Source organism: Macaca fascicularis, chromosome 17, assembly GCF_037993035.2.
Source record: "Macaca fascicularis isolate 582-1 chromosome 17, T2T-MFA8v1.1".
Classification (NCBI taxonomy): domain Eukaryota; kingdom Metazoa; phylum Chordata; class Mammalia; order Primates; family Cercopithecidae; genus Macaca; species Macaca fascicularis.
The window spans coordinates 39,378,316-39,400,567 of NC_088391.1; the positions used below are offsets into that span (position 1 = coordinate 39,378,316).

Consider the following 22,252-nt stretch of genomic DNA (forward strand, 5'->3'; position numbering starts at 1 on the left):
CCAGAAAAAAAATGAAATTAGTAGTATATATTACAAACTGCAAAATACACGCTATGATACTTGATGCACATTAATTAAATATAACATTTTGACAAAGAAGGGAAAAAATGTTTCCTGGTACTTAAGAAAACACAATATAAGAATTTTTCCTAAAATCTAGAAAGGCATATTTGGCTATGGGGACAAAAACATATGTTAATGTGATTGATATAGATCTAAACATCAATAAACTTTTTTTTTTTTTTTTTTTGAGACGGAGTCTCACTCCTGTTTCCCAAGGCTGGAGAGCAATGGCACGATCTCGGCTCACCGCAACCTCCGCCTCCCAGGTTCAAGTGATTATCCTGCCTCAGCCTCCCAGATACTTGGGATTACCGGCGCCCGCCATCACACCCAGCTAATTTTTGTATTTTTAGTAGAGATGGGGTTTTACCATGTTGGTCAGGCTGGTTTCAAATTCCTGACCTCAGATGCTCCACCCACCTAAGCCTCCCAAAGTGCGGGGATTACAGGTGTGAACCACTGTACCCAGTCTTCAATAAACATTTTGTGAATAGAATAAATGATTTAAAAAGTTGAGTCAAAATGCCCCAGGACTCCTAAAATGGCATTCCTATAAAAGGAATGCAAGCTAAAAGAAAGTGACATAACATAAACAATGTTCGTTTCACACCCAAGTACCCTGTGAAATACTGCAATTTTATGGCATAGAGTTGTTCCACAGCCCTCGTTGCCAAAGATATCCATGTCCTCATTTCGGGACCCAGTGAATAATTTACCTCACATGGAAAAAGGAACTTTGCACATGTGATCACGGTTAAGGATTCTGAGATGGGGAAGAGCAGAATGGATTATCCAGGTGGGCCCAATTTAATCCCATGTGAGTCTTTAAAAGAACCTTTCGTAGGTTAGGTCAGAGTTAGAGAAGGAGATGGAATCATGGAAGCCAGGCGAGAGAGATGTAACAAGATGACTTGCTCTGCTGTTGCTGGCTTTGATGATACAGGAAGGAGACCACAAGCTGAGGAATGTGGGTGGCCTCTAGCCACTGGAAAAGGCAAGGAAAAAAATTCTCCTCCAGAGCATCCAGAAAAGAACACAGTCCTGTTGATTTTAGACTAGTGAAACCCATACTGGACTTCTATAGAATTGGAAGATAATAAATTTGCATTTTTAAAGCTGCTAAATCTATAGTAATGTGTTATAGCAGCAATAGAAAACTAATACAAACCCCATTGGTGAGCATAATGATTCTTCCAGTCTCTGTTAGCTAAGCTAAGCTGAAATTGAAGAGAAAGCTAAGAAAAATAGATGAGAAGTTAACCTAGAGTTCTGACATCACTGGGATGTTGAATGAACCAACTCTAGGACCACCAACTACCAGACTTCTTGTTTTAATCATTCCCTGCAGGCAAATTTCCTCACTGATTCACATGAAAGGACTGATTTATATACACTAATACAGAATGTAAAATTCTAAGGTTTTTTTTTCCAATCACAGATTTGGGGGCTGTAAGTCATATTCTGAGTTGAATAATTTTTACTTCAAGAGTTCTGTCCTCCTCATCTATTACCTGTCAAGCTAGTAGGGAAGTATAAATACTCACTTTCATTTAAGCTAAAAACGAAAGACATTTCTTTATGTATTTCCTTAATAATTTGTCAGCAGTTTAGGAAATGAATATTTAGTTGAATCATGTGAAGGTTTCGATTGTCAAAATGGTATAATGACATATGGTTCACCCAACTAATTTCTATTAGCTTGTACCACACAAATGGAGGAGAAAAAAAGGAGTAATCCATTCCTAAAAAATTATCACTCTTCCGAACCTTCTGCTAGCAATCTATGAAACTAAAAACACTAAAAGTTATCATGCCTCCTGCAAACCCTTCAGAGAATTTAGCCATACACTTTATCTGGCATTCTTATTTGCCTATCAAATAAAGCTTCTCTATGCCTTAATTCAACCCAGGCCCATAATTATATTGAGCCATCTCTACCATCCTCACTAATCTCTGAAAATGTAAATCACTGTCAAAAATAATGAATTATAAGCAAAAACAAGTAACATTTTACAAGAGAGTGAATGAGTTTTTCAAGATCACCCCCAAAGTCACCAGTTCAATGCTCTAAAACTGAAATCACAACAAGAAAAGCAAAGTTTAGAATTTCAGCTTTCAAATCTCACAAAATTTCAAATATTATTAGGCCCCAGTTCCATGAATGAGTCATCAACTGAAAGGAAAGAAGTCATGGGGGGAAAAGAAAATCAGGAAATAAAAAAGAGCTTTATATTTATCCCTGATTCAACAAATCCCTGTCTCAAGAAACTTAATGAAGCACTTGACATTTAAGACATACATAAAAATGAAACTAGATATACAGAATAATCTATTATTATTTTCTAAAGTTAATGGTATGAACTAGTGTTACAGTAGTCTCCATAAGTGGCTATTAACATAGGTCAGTTAACACAGTAGTTTCATGATTTAGAAAGTTTCACTTGAAAGCAAGGCTACAGTGAATATAGGCCATTTAACTTGTTACACTGTGGAAGATTCAGAGATGATACACAAAACTTTATAAGTTGAAATGAGTTCTGTATTCTCAACATTTAAGTTCAGCTAACATTTCCTAAGCAACTACAATGAGCTGGGCATTGCAAAAGATGCATTACAATATGCATTATATAATCCTCACAATAACCTCATGAGATGGGTATTATGTCCCCCATTTTATAGAGGAAAGAAACTACAGCTGTAAAAGCCAGGGTCACACACTTGTAGGGTGGGCTCTACAACATCCCTCACTTCACGTGTATATTACACAGCATGGTGTTAGTATTTACAGCTCAAATACTTACAGAAGTGAATAGAGGTACCAAATGATGAAAGATGGTCTTAATAAAAAACGGCAAGTTTTTAAAGCCTTTAATATAAATTGTGGAATGAGGGTGAACTGCTGTGGGGCAGTGGTAAGGTGGCAGGAGATGAGAGGAAAATTATTTTAAATCAAAGCAGAGCACTTTAAATAAAACATAATAGGATTTCTTTTAATCAGAGAAGCAGCATGGCATAGCACAAAGACCAATGGCTTTAGACTTGGATCTGTATTCCCTTCAGAGTAGCTGATTCTTTTAGCTGAAATTCACCAAAGAATGTAACTTTCTTACATATAAATGAATATAACCTCTGTCTTGGTTCTTTCACATAAATGTTTCTGGGAGCAAATAAAGTAACATAAGCAAACATTTAACTAGTGAAAAATACATTATTAATATGTTGTTTTATTATCATCTAATGAGTTTCATATTTTGTGCAGATTTGATCTAAGTATACTTTTATTAATAAATGCATTATAGTAGTCTGTTAAAGTGAGATTCAAAAATGGACAGTCTGATGTTAAAATTGCCTTAAAACATTATTCTAAGTTAGATGAAATATTTCATTACATGTATTGGTTCCTTGAATTAAAAAAAAAAAAAAAAGGCAACATAAATTTAAATAGGCAGCAGTTAAGCCCAGGCTCAGGCCCAGGTCTTTGATGTTACTTCACTTTCACTACTGCATAAATGAGAGAGTCTGAATTAATTCTTGACCTTTTTTTTTACCAAAGACCCCATTGATAGTCAAAGAAGTGGACCCTTTCTCAAAATAGTATTTTTAAATGCATAAACAAAAATATATAGGATTTCAAAGGAAGCAAATTATATTTGAAAGGAGCTATCAAAATGCATTAAACACCAGTTTATGAAATAGTAATACACATGTGAGGAAGCAATGTAGATGTGCTGCTCAGATCTCCATTTAGGAAGAACTTTCCATTCAGTCGCAAGGAGTGCATTTAGCTGACAGGCTTCAAGTTGTTAGCAACTTTAGAATCCTCCTTAACTTTTGAGTCCAGGCCACACTCATCCTGGGCAGCCCTCACTCTATGGCTGAGCCTGGCACAAGTAGTAAGGACTGCCACTAGGGCCCAATGAGGGACTCCTCTCACAGGCATCATTTGTTCCAGAGCTCCTTCCTAGCTAGACTGGCTGAGGATTTGTCAGGTTTGCACCATGGTCTAAGGTTTTACCTGCGCAGTCATGCATCCTGACCCTTAAAAAAAACCCACACTCCAGCATCTCCGTGTCTGCTTCCAGGTGGAACCAATCAACAAAATCTGCTTTATTAATGAATTAAATAACAAGATCTAGTTGCAGGTCTAATAACTACTCTAATTTTGAAATACTGATCATTTTAAATGATATTTCAACTTAATTAAAATAATTCTAATGTATTTTGAAAGTATATATGAACTGTACTCATGGAAATTTAATAGGTACTGCTATGTTTGTTGCCTATAATTGAAGAAAAAGCTAAATTTCAATTAGAGGTTAAAGTATGTGATTGTTTTTCTTATCCAAGTTCAGACCCCAGAATTCTATCTGCAGACCCCAAGTTAAGAATTCTGGGCCGGGCGCGGTGGCTCAAGCCTGTAATCCCAGCACTTTGGGAGGCCGAGACGGGCGGATCACGAGGTCAGGAGATCGAGACCATCCGGGCTAACACGGTGAAATCCCATCTCTACTAAAAAATACAAAAAACTAGCCGGGCGAAGTGGCGGGCGCCTGTGGTCCCAGCTACTCGGGAGGCTGAGGCAGGAGAATGGCGTAAACCCGGGAGGCAGAGCTTGCAGTGAGCTGAGATCCGGCCACTGCACTCCAGCCTGGGCGACAGAGCCAGACTCAGTCTCAAAAAAAAAAAAAAAAAAAAAAAGAATTCTGGGATAAAGTGTCTGACTTTGAAACACCCATTCTTTTAAGATACAGAGATGAACTTCGACAAGTGAAAGTTGTGCTAACAAAAGGTCTCTAACCTGGCTTACCTACTCAGATGCCAACAAACATGTGAAAGCTTCTATTAAATGCACAGAATACATTATAAGATCATATGCCCAAATGATTTAACCTTGAGGGACAAGAATAGCTTACCTAAACACATGAATGCATAATCACCTAAAAATCTAAATTGTGAAATTCAAGGTTCTAAAATATATAATTAAGTTATTTTTTACATATTTTTCTAAGAATATGTAAAACTTATTCTGTTTAACATCAAAATGCTATATAGAATTTACTATTTACTATATTTATACCATTTATTTGCTATACTATTTATTTAATACCAAATTGCTATATAGCATTTAATCCAGCAAGAAGTACCCTGTATCTACTTCTGACTCTCTATCTTGACCCTATTCTCTTCCTGTGTTCCAAGGATGGTATCAGGTTACCATTCTAACTCTAGATGATTCCATCTCCTAGTCAGGCAAACAGTATGTGTAAGGAGGGGGGGAGGGGAAGGAGGAGATAGGTATGTGAATAGCTACATTTACAAATTTTTCTTTTTAAATAGAGACAGGGTCTCACTCTATCACCCAATGTCTACTTTTGTAGAGACAGGTCTCATTACATTGCCCATGCTGGTCATGAATTCCTGGCCTCAAGCAATCCTCCTGTCTTGGCCTCCCAAAGCGCTGAGATTAGAGGCACGAGCCATTGTGCCCAGCCTCAAAATGTTATTAATGCTTTAAGATTACAATAGAGCATTCAGAAGGATAAGCCTCATTTAAATTTCCAGGTGGTTAATAACAAGCACTAATTTGAGTGGGAGTACTGAATGACAGAACATGATGCAGACAAGGCAAAGAACTGCCTAAAATAGGGAAGTGCACTTTAAGCAATAGGAGGGCAACTAGAATTGCCCTGATGAAATGGAGAGTAAGGCAGAAGATAGAGAAAATGTAAGATAAATTTTGAGACAAAAGGTGTGAGATAACAACAATGAAATGTAACAATTTTATAATTTTGTTAAGGGATGATAGCTACAGACACACCACTAAGAACTTACTACCAATATTAAAATATCAAGGTCAACTTGTAAAATGGAAAAGAAACAGTATCCTCCAATCTACCATTAGTCAAGTGACTCCAGTTAAATCCATTACCCTAATATCATTCCTTTCTCCAGTAGAAGTAGGAAAGTAGAAAAAAGAAAAAGCTATGTGTATGTACGTACACACCCCAATATACCTACACCCTAGTTTCTTCTCTTTCTGTTTGTAACATCTGTACAGCATGCAAGAAACATGTCTATTTATAGGGATTCAAAATAGACATGTTTCTTGCATACTGTACAGATGTTACAATGCATAAATTTCTACCACACTATACCAAAGATATGCTGTAACTAAGCATTTAACCAAAGCATTTGGTGGACTTGCAAGTCTTCTGTGGCTCCAAGCGAAATAAATCCACTTTCTTTAGCCTCTCTCTTTAGTTCCCATTTCTCTAAAGCTTTCAAAATAAATTCCCATTTCTTCAGCACCTTAACAGAGAAAGTACTGTAACTGGTAACAATGAGATCCTTTAATGGGAAGATAAGATATTCTTGACCCATTTCATAATTTCCTTAATTCTTTAGTACTTTTGAGATTCAGCCACAGACAAGAACCAAATGATATGTCCCTAGAGAAATGTTTCATTCTCTACTGACTTTCTCCCCAATCTTCCAAATTAGCATTTGTGAAATCTTCTGTTCTTTTCAGAAAACTTTACTATGTATAAAACATGTTCCATTTATTTTGGCATCATCTCTTTATTAGCATGCATTCCAAAAAAAAAAAAAACATATTTCTATATGTTCACCTTAATGTAGGCTTGTGAGGTAGTTTCAAAATTTTTATACACATTTGTTTGTACAGAGGAATAAATTATGTTTCAAATACAATGCAACATCTTGAACACAGCCAAGTTGCTGGGATAATCCATGTTTATCACTTACTACCTCAATTCTTTGTCCACTGAACTATGATGTCAGAAATCTAAGCTTCATTTGTTTTTAAGTGGATAATCCATTAACTTTTTCCATATGCCATAACTATTCAGTTGAGAAATAATTTATAAACCAATTTATGGGCCCTATCTGGCAAGTATGACATACCTGTTATAAAATATGATTACTTCAGAAAACTAACAATTGTGGAACCACATTTTCATAATAAATTAGTCTAAGTGAATTAGACTACTCATATACTTTCAGAAAGCCCTTTAATCCCTATTAAGTTAACAATTTGTGAATAATGAAAGTAATTAATATTAATTTTACTTGACAAATCCAACACCAATAACCTGTTGGTATACTCTAATCCATTTTCCAACAGCCTGTAAAAATTAACCAACAGATGCTTCCAATCTGGTAAAAAAAAAAAAAAAAAAAAAACCACACAGGTCATTAGCATTATTTTGATGATACCAAATGTTCAATATGTGAATATTATGATTAAATTTCAGAGAGAAATATAAACAATGTTCTTTTATAACCTTGTTAAGTCTTAACAGAAGCTGAATTTAGTAAAATATGTCAGTCTTTTCTAAAATCCAAATCAGCATTTGTTATTCCACTCCTCGTTATTATGCTTCAACTAAGAGCTTGACTGAGTTTCATCAGGAATGTAAAAGCAACAGGAGTCAGGGAAGCACGCCTGCCTTACTCATGCTGGCATCCCCAGTGTCAAGCACGAGGCGCAACATGCAATATGCACCCAATAAATATTTGTTGAGTGGGGCAGTGGTAGCCAATAAGAAAAAGTGGAAGATATGAAAGAGGAGGTATGAGAAAAAGAAAAAAGATAATCTGGAAAAGTGTCTATATATATTTCCAGAATAATTTAAAATATAGAAAGCTGAGATGTATCCCAAAAACTTACAAGAGAGAATCAAGAAAACCAAAGTGAGTTACTTAACAGCAAAATAAAGTATGAAAGAAAATGATGTAAGTGAATCAGGAAAAAATTACTGATTTTTCACAGGAAAAGGATTAGAGAGGATTCCTATTCCTCTACAGATATGGTACAAGGTACTTTCCCACAGAAGCGTTATAAATGGTCACAAAGATTAATTTAAAAAGCAGAATAGGTAAGATCTAATTGAAAAAAAAAAAAAAAAGTAGGAATGTAATAAAAGGCAACAGGAATTAAGAGGAAATATCCAAGCCTTTATCAAGAATATCTTGGTAGTGTAAACGTAGGTAGGGCAGGATAGTATAGCAAGAAGTCAGAATTGTTTTGCCATCAGCAGACCAAAAGAAAAGATCTCAGCTGAGATACAGTAAAGATTAAACAAGATAATATGAAGACAACCCAGCTCAGGCACTGATATATCACGTATGTGCAATAGATATTAGCTCCTTTTCCAGCTCTCAATGTATTAGACTTGTAAATCCCAGTGGTCTAAACAGTAAAAGTCCTGAAAACCTTAAGTAGTGTCTACCGTAAGAAAAAAACCCCACTTATTTGACAACAAATAAAGGCTACATGAGAGAAATCTTCAAGGATCTCTTTAAATGATTGGATTCGGTTCCTTTGTTCTTACTACCTATTTTTTTGTTGTTGTTGTTGTTTTTTTTTTTTTTTTTGAATGCTTGGGAAGCACAAAGGATTGGCATCTATCATTTAAATGCCTGGGATGGAATGTCCTTCTTTATAATCAAAGAAATAGCCTTGATTCTCAGTCCAGTTACTACTGCAATAAAAAACAGAGATACGCCATTTCTCTAAAAAACCCACTATTCTTCAGTAATTACCATCCTTTCCCGCCTAGTTGTGATGAAAATCAGCCAGCAGCCAATGCCTCTATCTCCCATACTGGCTTGCTAAAGGGTGGAAAGACAAATGGATTTTCACCTTGGAATGAACAATATATAAGTGACCAGGTTTACTTTTGTTTTCAGTTTTTTTTTTTTTTTTTTTTTTTTTTCTTTTTTTTGAGACAGAGTCTTACTCTGTTGCCCAGGCTGGAGTGCAGTGGCATGACCCTGGCTCACGGCAACCTCTGCCTCCCAGGTTCAAGCAATTCTCATGCCTCAGCCTCCGGTGTAGCTGGAACTACAGGTGTGCACCACCACGCCTGGCTGGGTTTTTTTGTTTGTTTTTGTTTTAATTTTTTTAGTAGAAATGGGGGTCTCATCATGTTGGCCAGGTTGGTCTCAAACTCCCGGCCTCAAGTGATTCACCCACCTCGGCCTTCCAAAGGGCTGAGATTATAGGCGGGAGCTACTGTACCCGGCCATAATTTTGAATTATGCAGCAATTACAAAATTTATTCAAACGAAGTATGTTGCAGTCAGGGGGACAGGTGAATGTAACATTTGGACTCAATGCCTCAGCAGCCAGGTCACGAATAGAGACCACAAAGAGCAACCTGTCTATTTGACCAGTCTTGTCTAAGCTCTGTGGACCTCTTTCTCTTTCCTTCCTTTCTGATCTTTCCTATTAAATGGCAATATAAAATACCGTTTCTCTGAACGGAGCAATGACTGACCTTTCCTATAAAATACTCTGAAATGTTTTGCATGTAAATACACAGTTTAACTGCAATGTATTTTCCTTGATTGCCAGACGACCAGTAATGCCAAAAAGCATTCTTAGGACTCCTCAAATAATGCTTTCTAGGAATTATTCTTTAAAATGAAGTCTCAAAAAAATAGCCACCTTTACAGCTCATCTCTGCTTACCACTGACAAATGTTAGCACTGCTCGAAGTCACAACCCTGGGCTTCCCCACCTTTTGTGTTCCCCTTGGAAATGTCATCTACTGTCACAGAAAAAAAGAAAGCAGCATTTGAGTTGAGTTGAGACAGAAGGTATCATAGTCCTCTGCCAGCCTCTAAGTCAAGTAAAGATTTCAGGCCAAAGGACCAGCAGTACAAAGGCAGAGAGAGATGGAAATAAGGAGTATGCAAAAACTGATCACCTTTTCACCTTAATCTTTCTAACTACTATTAGATTCAGCAAATATATCATTTTTTTTTCAACCTTGAATCTCAAGGCTAAAGTTAGATGACTTAAGAATTTTTTAAAGGTCCAATTATTTCATTTAGGGCTAACACTACAGCTAAATTAAAGACATGCTAACAAGTTTCCCTTTTGAGCCTCATTAATTAAGAAAGTAATCAGAGTAAGGAGAAAAAAAGAGAGAGTAGCTCTATGGCAGCATTACTTAAATAGTTTTTAGGAACCACCATTTGTACCTACTAGGAAAGCAAAAGGAAAACTAATCAATTCCAGATAATGAAATCTGAAATTCTGAAGTGTTTTACATGTAAATACAAATTTTAACTGCCATATATTTTCCTTGATTGCCAGAAGAGTACACTAATCTTATTCAAAGAAAATTTTGATCCTTCATAATCAAAAGGTAAAATTAAAATCTTATTCACAAGTTTACTAGGGTGAGCTTGCTGAGAAAATTCTCCCTGTGTTCAAAGACCAAAAATATACCATTTTTAATATTTTAGTCAGGATAAATGGTACTCAAAAATATCTGTTAACGGTTTTTGATTTACCAAATTCTAGAAAACTACCTTAATTTACAATTACCTTTTATAAAGAGTTTCTAATTTACATTAAGAATTTCCTAATTTACAATTACCTTTTAGAAAGAGTTTCTAATCTTTCAGAAAGTCATTCAAAGGAATACAAATACATTTTTAAAATATCTGCCAACATTCTTTGGCTGCTGTGCTCAAGTTAAATCAGATGTATAAGGCATCTAGCATGGTGCCTGGATAACAGTCAACATTTAAGAAGTCAACTCAACCCTCTACACAAAAGTCTCTGACCTGTATCCACCCAGTACAATCTCTCCCTGCCACCTCTTCCTTTGTTCTATGAGCCCAGGGATATAGGTGGCATAAGTCTACAGTTAAAAAGTTCTTTTGGAAAATTAAAAGGTAATGATTGATCTAAGTGTTTTGCACTACAGACCTAAAATGTAAGTTTTATATAATACTTAAAAATTCTGTGTGGAGATCAGTCTTGAAATGTAAGTAGCAGGCCCACAAAACTGGATGAAATAAGTTCAATTTTCAGACTTACGTAATACCTAAACAATTTTTTAAAAATCACACTGCATAGGTAAAACCTATCACAAAACATTCTGGAAAATGAATGCCATTGCTTTTAATGAAAAGATCATACAATCTACTTAGATACTTCTCTTTCAAGCTAACTCTTAAGACACTATAAATTTGATATTTCTATCCCATGTGACTCATAGCAATTAATTAAATTATGTGATAGTCACTGTAATTTTTTTTGGATTATACTTTAAGTTCTGGGATACATGTGCAGAACATGCAGGTTTGTTACATAGTTATACATGCGCCATGGTGGTTAGTTGTACCCATCAACCCGTCATCTACATTGGGTATTTCTCCTAATGCTATCCCTCTCCTAGCCCCCCAAGTCACTATAATACTAAAGGGTAGTAAAATTCTAACTAAAAGAAAGCACACATTTTGTTTTTTTATTTTTCAAACTAAAGGACATTCTCATGCCAAAACTGTCTCTGAAAATGTCCTCTTTTACAAAAGTCTAATTTATCCCAATGGAATATCTTCAAAAATAATATTATATAGAAAATTTAATAATCAAAATCTTATATTAACCTTTTGTATTTTTAAAACAGAATTTACTTTTTAAGCACTTTATTTCATTATACCATTTATTTGCCCATTAGGAATGTAAAAATATCATGTACAGGATTCAAAAACCAATGTTTTCTAAAAATTGGTATGTAAAAAGTATCATGTTAAAATTCTAAAATTAAATTAATTAAATAATAATTATAATCAATAAATTATAAGTTAATAAATAATCAAAAACTTACCTTTTTGTTGGCAACAAAATGTATTCTCAAGTTTACAAAGCAAATCCACATTTTCATACTTATTTTCATTTACTTTTATCCAGAAACAGTTTTCAGTCATTTCATGAGGTCTGATCTACAATCAGAGAGAAGACTAATTCATAAATAGGTGAGTGTTCACCTGTCCGAGGCCAAGCATTATGCATAGACTATCATAGCTACCAGCAGAAATTTATAAAGTTGTATCTGTAAGATTTTTCCCCAAAGTGTGTTCAATGAGATACAAGTTCTGCAGGATGTTAACGTCTTATTAGGAAGAAAACGCTTCCATGATCCAATAGTTGAGGATTTGAAATATGATTTAATTAGCTTCTTCTCAATTGCATTTCTCATAGTCTCTAACAATTCTTACCTGCACTATATACATCTTGAAGGGCAGGATACATTATACAGCATTTTCCATGTTTCTGTTACCATAAAACCATTTTTCTGCAGAAGTCTGAATTCTTACGATCTGACTAGACATTAGCTTCTGACAACTAGTTAACACTTTCCCAACATCTATCAATAGAGAAAATTTCCTAGGAACACCATCATTTTTTTTTTTTTGAGAAATGCTTCATAAACATAGGATTCACTGCAATAATATTTAATTATCAATTTAATTACAAATCACATTCCACTGGAACAACATCAACTCTCACCATATTTATAAACCAGAAAGTCTTAGTCAATATCAAAGGGCTTTATCCTAATACTTTAAGAAAAAAAAAAAAAACGCTATTTTATTGTCACTTTGATTAGCGACATTTGAAATTACATATATATAAATTAAATTATGTATAAATTAAATTCCATTAGAAATTATGTATATATAAATCCAAAATTAGATTTAGATCTAGGTAAAAGTATTTTCCTCTATTAATTTGTTTTACCTTTAACCAATTCAATCTTCTCATGCTAATTTCAGGTTTAAATTCTTTCTTTGGTTTCAACCCAAATGGCAGGGTTGGTAGAGGAGGAGAATTTTGTCCTCCAAGGAATCCCAGGGGAGGTGGTGGAGGCACAGGACCACCGAGTGGCATCCGCATTCCTGGAAGTGGAGGAGGTGGTGGGGGAGGGGGTGGAGGTGGCACCCCTCCACCAGAAGGCAGTGGAGGCGGAGGAGGAAGTGCTGAGTGGCCAGTTCCACCTTCTTTAGAGGGAGGCAAAGGAATATTACAACCAACTGGTAAGGCACCAAACTGGAGAAAAAAAACAATGAGACATAACTAAGAACATGTCTAAAAAACTTGTAAATATGCACTTTACTCAAAAATAAGGTATTCATTTAAACCAAAATAATTAAACATCAGTAATTTCATATGGTTAAACCAAAATTCAAAATTCCAACAATTTTTCTTCTAATTTAAGATTGCAGGTTTTTTCCCTTATAAAAACATAATTGCCAGAAGTATAATTCCCTGTTTTGAGGCAGGTATGACCATCTAGGTAGAAATGTCCAGGAGGGAAATGGGTATGTGGATCTAGAAGATTTGAAAATCAGTAGTCTCTGGAAAACAGTTGAAGTCAGGGAAGCAGAGAAGTTCACTCACAGTATGGAGAGAATATGTAGCATGACAAAGGGTCTATGCACGGAGTTCTATGGAACGCAAGCATTTAAGTGATAAGTAAAAAATAAGATTTCAAAAAAAGGACTTAAATGATATTGCCACATCATGCCTTTGCTCAGATCTTCTCAATGGTGTCCTAATGCACTTGAGAAAACAACAACAACAACAACAAATTAAAATTCTTCATAGGGTCTATATAAGTATGTCATGATCTGGTCCCTGCCATCTGGTCTTGCAGGTGCCTTTCTTCTAATTCCGTGTATGTGCCAACCTCATGCTAATTTCAGGGCCCTTGGACATGCTGCTCCCTCTCTGCCTGGAACATTCTCTTCACCTGACCATCTCCTACTAGCCTCTTCAGTCTGAGCTACCAGGTCCCTTCCTTGGGAAAGCCTTATCTGACCACTCATTATACACTCATAGCACCTTGTACTTTTCAATAGCTCTTATCAAATGTGTTAATTTATTTAAGGAATTATTAGCATTTATCTCTTTGACAGATTATAAGCTTGATGAGGTAAGTGACTATCTTGTATTATTTACTGCTCTTTCCCCAGCACCTAAAGCAGTGAATGGTACATGATAGCTATGGAAGAAATGTATAGCATAAATGCATGAAAGACAAGAAAAGAAAAAGCCAAGCACAGGGTCAAAAACCATGAGTGAAGAGAGCACCACCTAAAAGACTGCTTTGCAGAATCAAACGCCACAGAGAAGCAAGGTAAAATCAGGGGTGAAAAAGAACCGCCTGTGTCCACTGGTCACTTTTGTCCTCATGTTTCCATGGCATAATAAGAATTTAACAGATGCATTTCGATGGATACAAAAAAGATATTCTGGGTTAATAAATAACTTTTGTAATATGATTAGCTTCTTGAAATTACAAACTTCAATTCTAACTGCCCTTCACATGGTGGGCCTTTAATAAATGTTACATAATTTTAAATTTTCATGGCACAATTATGAAAAATAGACCATGTACAAAAGCTTGAAATCAATGACGTCTGAAATCAAAGAAAACAGTGTTATAAAAGAAGTTGAGGCCACAAATCAAAAGCATGCCTTATCAAAACCAGTAAGTATAAAGAAAAACCAGTTCAGTGGTAATCTGGGTTGTTGTGTTCAAAGATGGTACCAACCTTTGAATGTATTTGATAATTAACTATCAGTGTCTTAAAGATATGGCTGAATTTCTGCTCTAGAATAGTTCATTTGATAAAGTGTGAAGACTGACTTGAAGATATGGTTTGGGAGGCCAGACACTATGACTATCGGCTCATCACTACGTCTCTCCAGCACCTAAAGTACCTGGTTGTGAAGAGACTACAGGAGCCAAGGAGTTAAATCACAGATAACAGAACATATTTTACTCATACTCTTCATAGTCCGCATAGCTTTGAACAAAAAGAAAGATCTTAAGATAAATGTCCTCATTTCATAAGAAATAAACCAGCATCCAAAGAAAGAATTTGCCAGTTGTTCCAACATGAGCATATGGTGGCCAATATTAAGTATCTAATTCTAGCTTTTCTTCTCATAGCCATAAACATGGGTCATCACTGCATACAATTTAAAACAATTTAGGAGATTCCTTGATTTAATCTCACTTTCAAAACATATACTTATTCCTATCATATAAAAGCACTGTGCAGCAATAACTTATCCAAAAATGGTGGATACATTTTTTATAAACTGGAATTTTCTGGAGAAGATTTACAAATAAATCTTCAACTGAATATAATTAAAAAGAAAAGAAAGTTCTTAAATTTACATTAGCCCAGACCAAGAAAAACTTGTCATAAATATTTCAGCCATTGTCTATAACTCAGTCTGAAGTACAGACACAATCAAATGTTTCTTTCAATATGAGAGACAAGGAGCCATATGGGAAAGATAAAAAAAAATTCAATAAATTGTGATACTTCCCTCTTGCAGCACTAAAGAACGAAGATGAATGAGAATAATTTTCTTGTAGATAGGAGATTTTAATTTTTTTCTCAAATTGAATATTAACAGATAGCTATCTCTTAAGGTATCTCCAGACAGCCTCAGTAACAAAACTATCCACTAAGCATTTAAAAGAAAACAAAATTGCCAATAAGAGAGGATACAGTATACCTGAGACTATTTCAACATAACCATAAATTAAGATGAAAGCAAAATAGCAAAACTATACTTATTGCTCATCATCCTGTACGTAAATCTACATGAAGAAATTTAGCTATGAATATTCTACCTCCTTACTTACATCAACATACAGCATGCAGATTATGTATTTCTTGCTATCTAAATGTTTTATATGTAGAGGGTGCATGGGAGCTATCTGCTTCATAATCCAGATTTACTCTCTTTTTTGTCATGTTTTAAATCTGTTTACTTTGGAAATTGAAAAATTATCAGAAAATGTTCTCATTCAGCTAGAGGTTATCTTTTACTGCAAGGGACCCCTAGGCTGAAGGTTTTGAAAAATAAATAGCTTGAGCAATAATTTCCTGTAGTGGGATAAAGATCAGTGATGAATAACAAATCTGAGAGTAAAAGATTTTCTTACTCTTTATGCTTAATTACTTAGGAAACATGTGACATTAGGAACAAAACCCAAACAAAACATAAGAAAGCAGAATGATTAGTAAAAGCTTAGATATACATACATATAGAAAAAAAAGACCAAAAAAAAGCAAAACACAAGTACATATAAATAAGGCTATAAAAATATACAAGCAAAATTAAAGTTTAAACATTTTGATGCTATGAAGATATAACATAACCTTTGCTCCCTCACTGTGTTTTTAATACCCAAATTCACTCGAAGTGGAATTTTACCTGAGATTTAAAAGCTTGTAGCTCTGTTTGAAGCTCATTAATCTTTGCCTCTTTTTTCTGCAAATCAGCCTGAGTTTCTTGGTGGTCGGTAAACTCTTTTTCAAACTGAAACAAATTAAAAATAATAACAAAAACAGAAAGATGAAAATGAAAAGCACTATTCTTCTTACAGAAATATGACTCGAATGATCTGCCAGTAGAACACAAATTCCTGAATTGATTTTATGAAAGGAGTGGTAGAGTTTTGAAAAGTCACTGAGAGTCTTTCTCTAGGCCCCTCCAGGTCCCAACCAAAATCATTCATTCACAAGGGGGCAGAAAACAGCCGCAGACAAAGCTGTGACCTCTCTGCAAAGCAAACTGGCCACAGTTGTCTGTAACCTTGGCATTTTCTTCAAAGTCTCTAAATATTATTGTGACTTTGTGTAAAATAATAGAGAGCAAAGCATTGTACGAATTCCTCGCACCCCCCACTTGCAAAAACTTATTCTTGAAACTTATCTGAAGTATATCAACATGATTTAGGGGATTCCATTTTAATATTTTTTATTACTAAACAACTCCATTCTATTCAGTTTCTAACTTTTTTTCCTATAACAACATAATATCTCCAAATATCATTGGGAAAGTAATGATAAATTAATTTTTCAAAGTCCCTAGTGAAATACCTTCTGGAAAAAAAAAAGCGAACAATAAAATTTGTTGAATCCAGTGAGTTTTCTATAAGAATTTATATATCCACTAATCACCAGTTCTCATCTTGCATTCAAATAGATTCAACTTTGTCATTATTATAACTAAAAATCTCCTTTTTGTCTCACAATCAAACACGAGCATTTGACTTTCTTTAAAAAAAAAATGAAAAAAAAATCCATCAAAAAAATGCAACTATCTCACAAATGTGGCCTCTACATTTTAAATATACTCAAACCTCAATTAGGAAAATAACAACAATGTAGAACTCCACCGTTTACAAAGGGCTTTTATTTTTACTTAGTTTATAAAGGGAATTTTATTTTGCCCTTAATAACACAGAGGCAGTTGCTAGTCCTTCATAGCTAGTAAAAGATGTGAGATTAAAAAGCCAGATTTCCTGCCTTCAGAGTCTGAGTTCAAATGAAACTATGCCACCTCCCTGCAATTAACGTGTAGATAATGCTTTACAGTTTTACTTAACAGACGAATTTTTGGAGCAGTTTTTAGGTTCAAGGCAAAACTGAACAGAAAATAGAGATTTTCCACATACCCCCTAACCCTACACATGTATTATCTCCCCTCATACTTTATAGTTTTTAAAGCACAAAAAGAGGCATTCTTAGATTTCATTACAAAAACTCTGTGAAATAAGAAATATCGCTTTAATTCCCATTTTACAGGGAAGGAAGGTAAATTTCAGACTACTGATCCTCTCAGTCTCAACCCTGTGTTCCTTTATTAACAAAAACTAATAGGTAAAAACTGTCCAAGTGTCCTTCAGTTGACCTAAGCCACAGCAACATTACCATTCCTCACTACTACTACAGCTCCTACAAACCACTCTTACCGTTAAATAATTTAAAAGATTCTAAGCCTAAATCTAATCAAATTACTAATCTACTAAACAAGCCATGCATGAGTCTCAGAGGTCCGCCCATCTTCCCCCGTCACCCAGTGCTTCCCCCTAAGGACTTGCTAAATCAATTGCCTTCACACCGTCCTTGCATAGTTAACCCCTCTGTACTTTCATCCCTCATTTTACTCCTTATAACCCCTCTTACCAATCTCTCTTTAGCTTAAAAGTCAACTTTTTCAAAGAGTATTCTTAAACCATACCCACTTTTCTGACCTGTTGAACTCCATTCATGTCATTATCTGTCACAACTTAGCTATAATTCATTCTAAAAACCCTGACTTACCAAATTCCAATTCCAGAAGTCCAAATTCCCTGGACTTCTCTCAGTCTCATCTTAGGTGGTCTCTCTAGGGCCATGCTATTTCAATATCATAGCCACTGACCACAAATGATTATTTAAATGTAAACACAAATTATCAAAAATAAAGTTTAAAAATTCAGTTCCTCAGTCACACCAGCCATTTTAAAAAGTACACTATAGGTACATATGGCTGATGACTACCATGTAGAACAATATAGATTATAAAACATTTCCACCATCCCATATTAGACAGGCCAGTTCTATAGCATAAATACCTACAAATAGGCCTTCATATTCAACCTCTTTTCTGTATGTTCCATTACAACACACACTTCTGGTTCTCCTGCTACTCCTTGAGTGCTCCGACCAATTCCTGTTATGGGTTTCTACAAAATCCAACCCACTAATGTTGGCACTCTATAGGACTCTTTCCTCATCCCCCTCCTACTTGTCTCATCTTCCACACCCATGTTTAAATCACCATGCATACACTGATGGCTTACAAATCCCTATCAATATCTCAGCTTCTCATCTGAATTCCAGGCTACAAATCAGTCCATGAATATATTTCCAACCACTTAATGAAAACTTATCAAGACAGACAAAAAAACATATTTTCAAAACCAAACATGTTTCCCCCTATAAGATTTGTTTTTTGAATGTTGCTATTCTTTATAAAAGGCAGCTCAAATAACACGACTCCTTTGTTCTTAAACTATCAGTGACTTCATTACAATCATTACTATCTAAGAACCCTCTAGGATCTGGCCCTAATCTACCTATTTCCCGTTACACGATAAATATTTAACAACACACCTGAGATATGCCCCCTCAGGGTGGTAGGTTCTGGAGACACAGTTAAACAGAATATGATCAGTGTACTTTTTAGTAAGCACAGTGGCTGGTGGAGAAGTAAAAGCAAACTAACAACCCTAAATCCATTAAAAATACCAGCAATAAAGAGAGAGAGAGAGAGAGACTGAAAGCTGGGGAATGATTCCTGGAGGAATGATGCTTGACCTCAAAGTCTGAAAAATTTACCAGCATTTCAGCGTGTGGATGAATGACAAGCAATACTTTGTAAGGGGCACAAAAAGAGATATGAGAACAAACTGAAGGGGATAAAGCCAGGGATGTACACAGAAATAAAACTGCTGAAAGGAATTTTGCAGTAAGCCAAAGAGTTAATCCTTTTTTCTTAAACATCCTGGAGAGTTATTAGGGTGTGTATAATAAGTAAATAACATAATCAAAATTTTACTTTTAAAAACTCAACCAGCAGCAGTGTGAAAGATGGGCTGAAAAAGACATACTAGAGGCATGGAAATTGGTTTGGAGGCTATTGCAGTTATCCAAGAGAGAACTGAAGGCCTTCTGAATTAAGGTGGAGGAGACGGTAATGACAAAGAAATGAAAAAAGACTACAGAACCCAAAAATGTTAGTATCTGACTGAATGAAGGAAATGAGAGAGAGGAGTATATCTAAGATGACTACAGGGTTTTGTTGTTTTACAGGCTGGAAAAAAAAGTGTTGTTATTTGGGGAAAATAAATAAGGTTATAAAATGCAGGAGAAAAAGATATTTTTAGGGAGAAGAAAGATAAATTTGGTTTTGGATATGCTCAGCTTGAGATATGTAGAGGAAATTCAAAAGAAATTTAGATACACATCCTTTCTTGGCTATCTCACATTGTTCTTCATAGTGATTCCTCAAGGCTCAGATTAGACATCACTTCCTTGGAGAAGGCTTCCCTGGCCACCCATGACTAGGTAAGGGACCTTTCCTCTGGGCTTACATACCACATAGGGTTTGTCTACCACACCAATTGCACACTGTAACAAAAAATCGCCAACATACATATTACTGTAATACACCTCAATAACACTCACCAACCTGAAAGCTCATAAATATGAGAAACTTTTCCACTGTATTCATCACCTTTCCAGTGTCATACATTTATAATTAAAGTCAAATAAATATTTGTTGAACGAAGTGATGAGCCAACCCCATCAAGTCTTCCTTTATATGTTGAATGACTGTGTCAACATAGTCACTCTCCCAGCATCAGAAATCTTTGAGAGGTCATTTTCTCTTTTTGACAACTAAGACAAAGTTCACTGCTACACAGCAAGAAAAAAAATTGTTCTTCTTATAAGAGTAAGAATGAAAAAGCCTTACTACAATATCAATATGTGCACTATCCTATTTCATAAACCCTAGACTAAAATTCATAATTAAAAAGAATTATTTCGGGACTTAAGATAAAAATTATAAAAACCACCACAGTCATAATTGGTAAACTCTAAGAACACTTATTAAATTAACTCACTCATACTGAAAGTAACAGTATTACTTATGAAAAAATAAATTTACACATGTTCCCCTATAAAAAGATAGCTGAAATATAAACTTTGCTTTAGAATTTTTGTAATATCTATAGTCAAATCACTGTAACCTTGAGGACAAAATGAATCTCCATTAAAAGCACACCTTATAAAAACTGATATGATAGCCTTCTTCTCCAAAAAGGGTTACTAGAGCAATATTACACTTACAAAATTACACGCAAAAAATGTTGAAAAACACAGTTAAGGTTGAGGCTCTGCTTAATTTCATTCCCTAGGGTGAATGTATGAGTGCGTCTGTACAAGAAGGTTGGTAATTCAATATTCTCTATATACTTTCTGACATTTCTGGTCTTCATTTTTCAAATTTATGCACCAAAATAAAGAATGTGTCTAGCAACCATGATAGCTTCCTGCCTAAAGCAAAGTATTTACATGTGTCCTTATAAAGCTATCAGAACAAAGTTTTTGCTGATATATACAAAATGATATGGCAATAGAAATATTTTATGGAGCAAATAGTATTTTCTGAATACACCTAAGACATATAATTTCTGACTAAAAGGAGACAACTAACCTTGAACAAGGTCTTTCTTCTATTCATATTTAAAGCCTACAATATTTTTAAAAAATTTGTTGAGAAACTTTAACTCCATTCATGTTTTAACTCCATTCATACATACTATATATCTAAAAATTGAAACAAAATCAAATTTATACTATCTGGGATGTATCCAAATCAAGCACTTGAAAGTCTACTACTGCTTTCCTATAAAGAGTTAAAGTGCTTATCGAGCTCAGAATGCAATGTTGGCTGGGTGAAGGGTCACCCCACAACACGAACATCTATCCACTGTAACACTATGAGACTAAATTTAAATGATCCATTAATTTGTTTCCCCCACTAAACTAAGTCACTTCAGAGCGACGACAATATCATATTCACAACTGTAATCCTAACCTGCAGCCGAAGGCCTGGGAAATAACAACCTCTCATTTAGCGTTTGGTGAAGTCAGAACCTTAAGGCCCCTGAGGACATTTATAATGTTTTTCTTAAGTTAGTCTTAACCTCCGAAATAGTGCCTATAATTTAAGTTTTATCTTCAAAGTTTATAGAAATGTGTGACTGCCTCAAGATACATTTAGTATCTGCCACATCAAAAACGTATATTCCTTGGCATGATGCCTAACACACAGTAAATATTCACTTAGTAAATGTTCGCTGTGGGTTCATCATGGGGGCAATAGTAGTAATAATTATTATCACTCCTTCAATGTGAAAAACCATCTGAATAATTCAAATCAGATTGACTATTTAAAATGCAAAGAATTGAAACAACAAATTAAAAGTCAAATAGGTACTTGTTAAGCCAGAGATAAAAGGACAAAACAGTACCTTAAATTTATGCCTACTGTTCCATTATTGGAACGCTGAGCATGTGGGAATTATTTATATCCTACTGCTCAAGGTCATTGCCAATGTCTGATTTTTCAAAACTCAAAAAAATTGCAATCTCAGGCAAAAATGGGTTAAAGAAAAGTAAGGAATTGGCTGGATGGTTAGAAATACTACTGGGTTGAAACAAAACTGGTAATATCCAATAGCTATGACCCATGAACATGGCAATTTTATAAAGTTGGACTAATACAATGAAACAACTTTAATCAAAACTAAAAGCAAGTTAACTTTTCTCTTAAAATTTTTATATATCATTTCATTCTTAAGGGCCTAAATAATATGATTTCTTGAGAATTACCACAATCTTAAAATTTTGATTACATACATTTTGCTCAATCATCTACTCATTCAAAAAGTATCTTTTTAGTTCTTACAAAGGGCCGGGAAAAGTTCTTGGTGGAGGG

The 22,252-nt window shown here is 34.9% G+C and overlaps 1 protein-coding gene across 2 annotated transcripts in view; it reads right to left on the reverse strand.

Moving 5' to 3' along the window:
• Positions 1 to 22,252, reverse strand: part of DIAPH3 (diaphanous related formin 3) — a 494,792-nt gene that overhangs the window by 291,227 nt on the left and 181,313 nt on the right. For both annotated transcript variants that reach the window (XM_065533305.1, XM_065533304.1), the window contains 3 exons: positions 16,130 to 16,234; positions 12,629 to 12,937; positions 11,715 to 11,829 (listed from right to left, as the gene is read on the reverse strand). In XM_065533305.1, the coding sequence (XP_065389377.1) occupies positions 11,715 to 11,829; positions 12,629 to 12,937; positions 16,130 to 16,234 (529 nt within the window). The remainder of the gene's footprint in view (positions 1 to 11,714; positions 11,830 to 12,628; positions 12,938 to 16,129; positions 16,235 to 22,252) is intronic.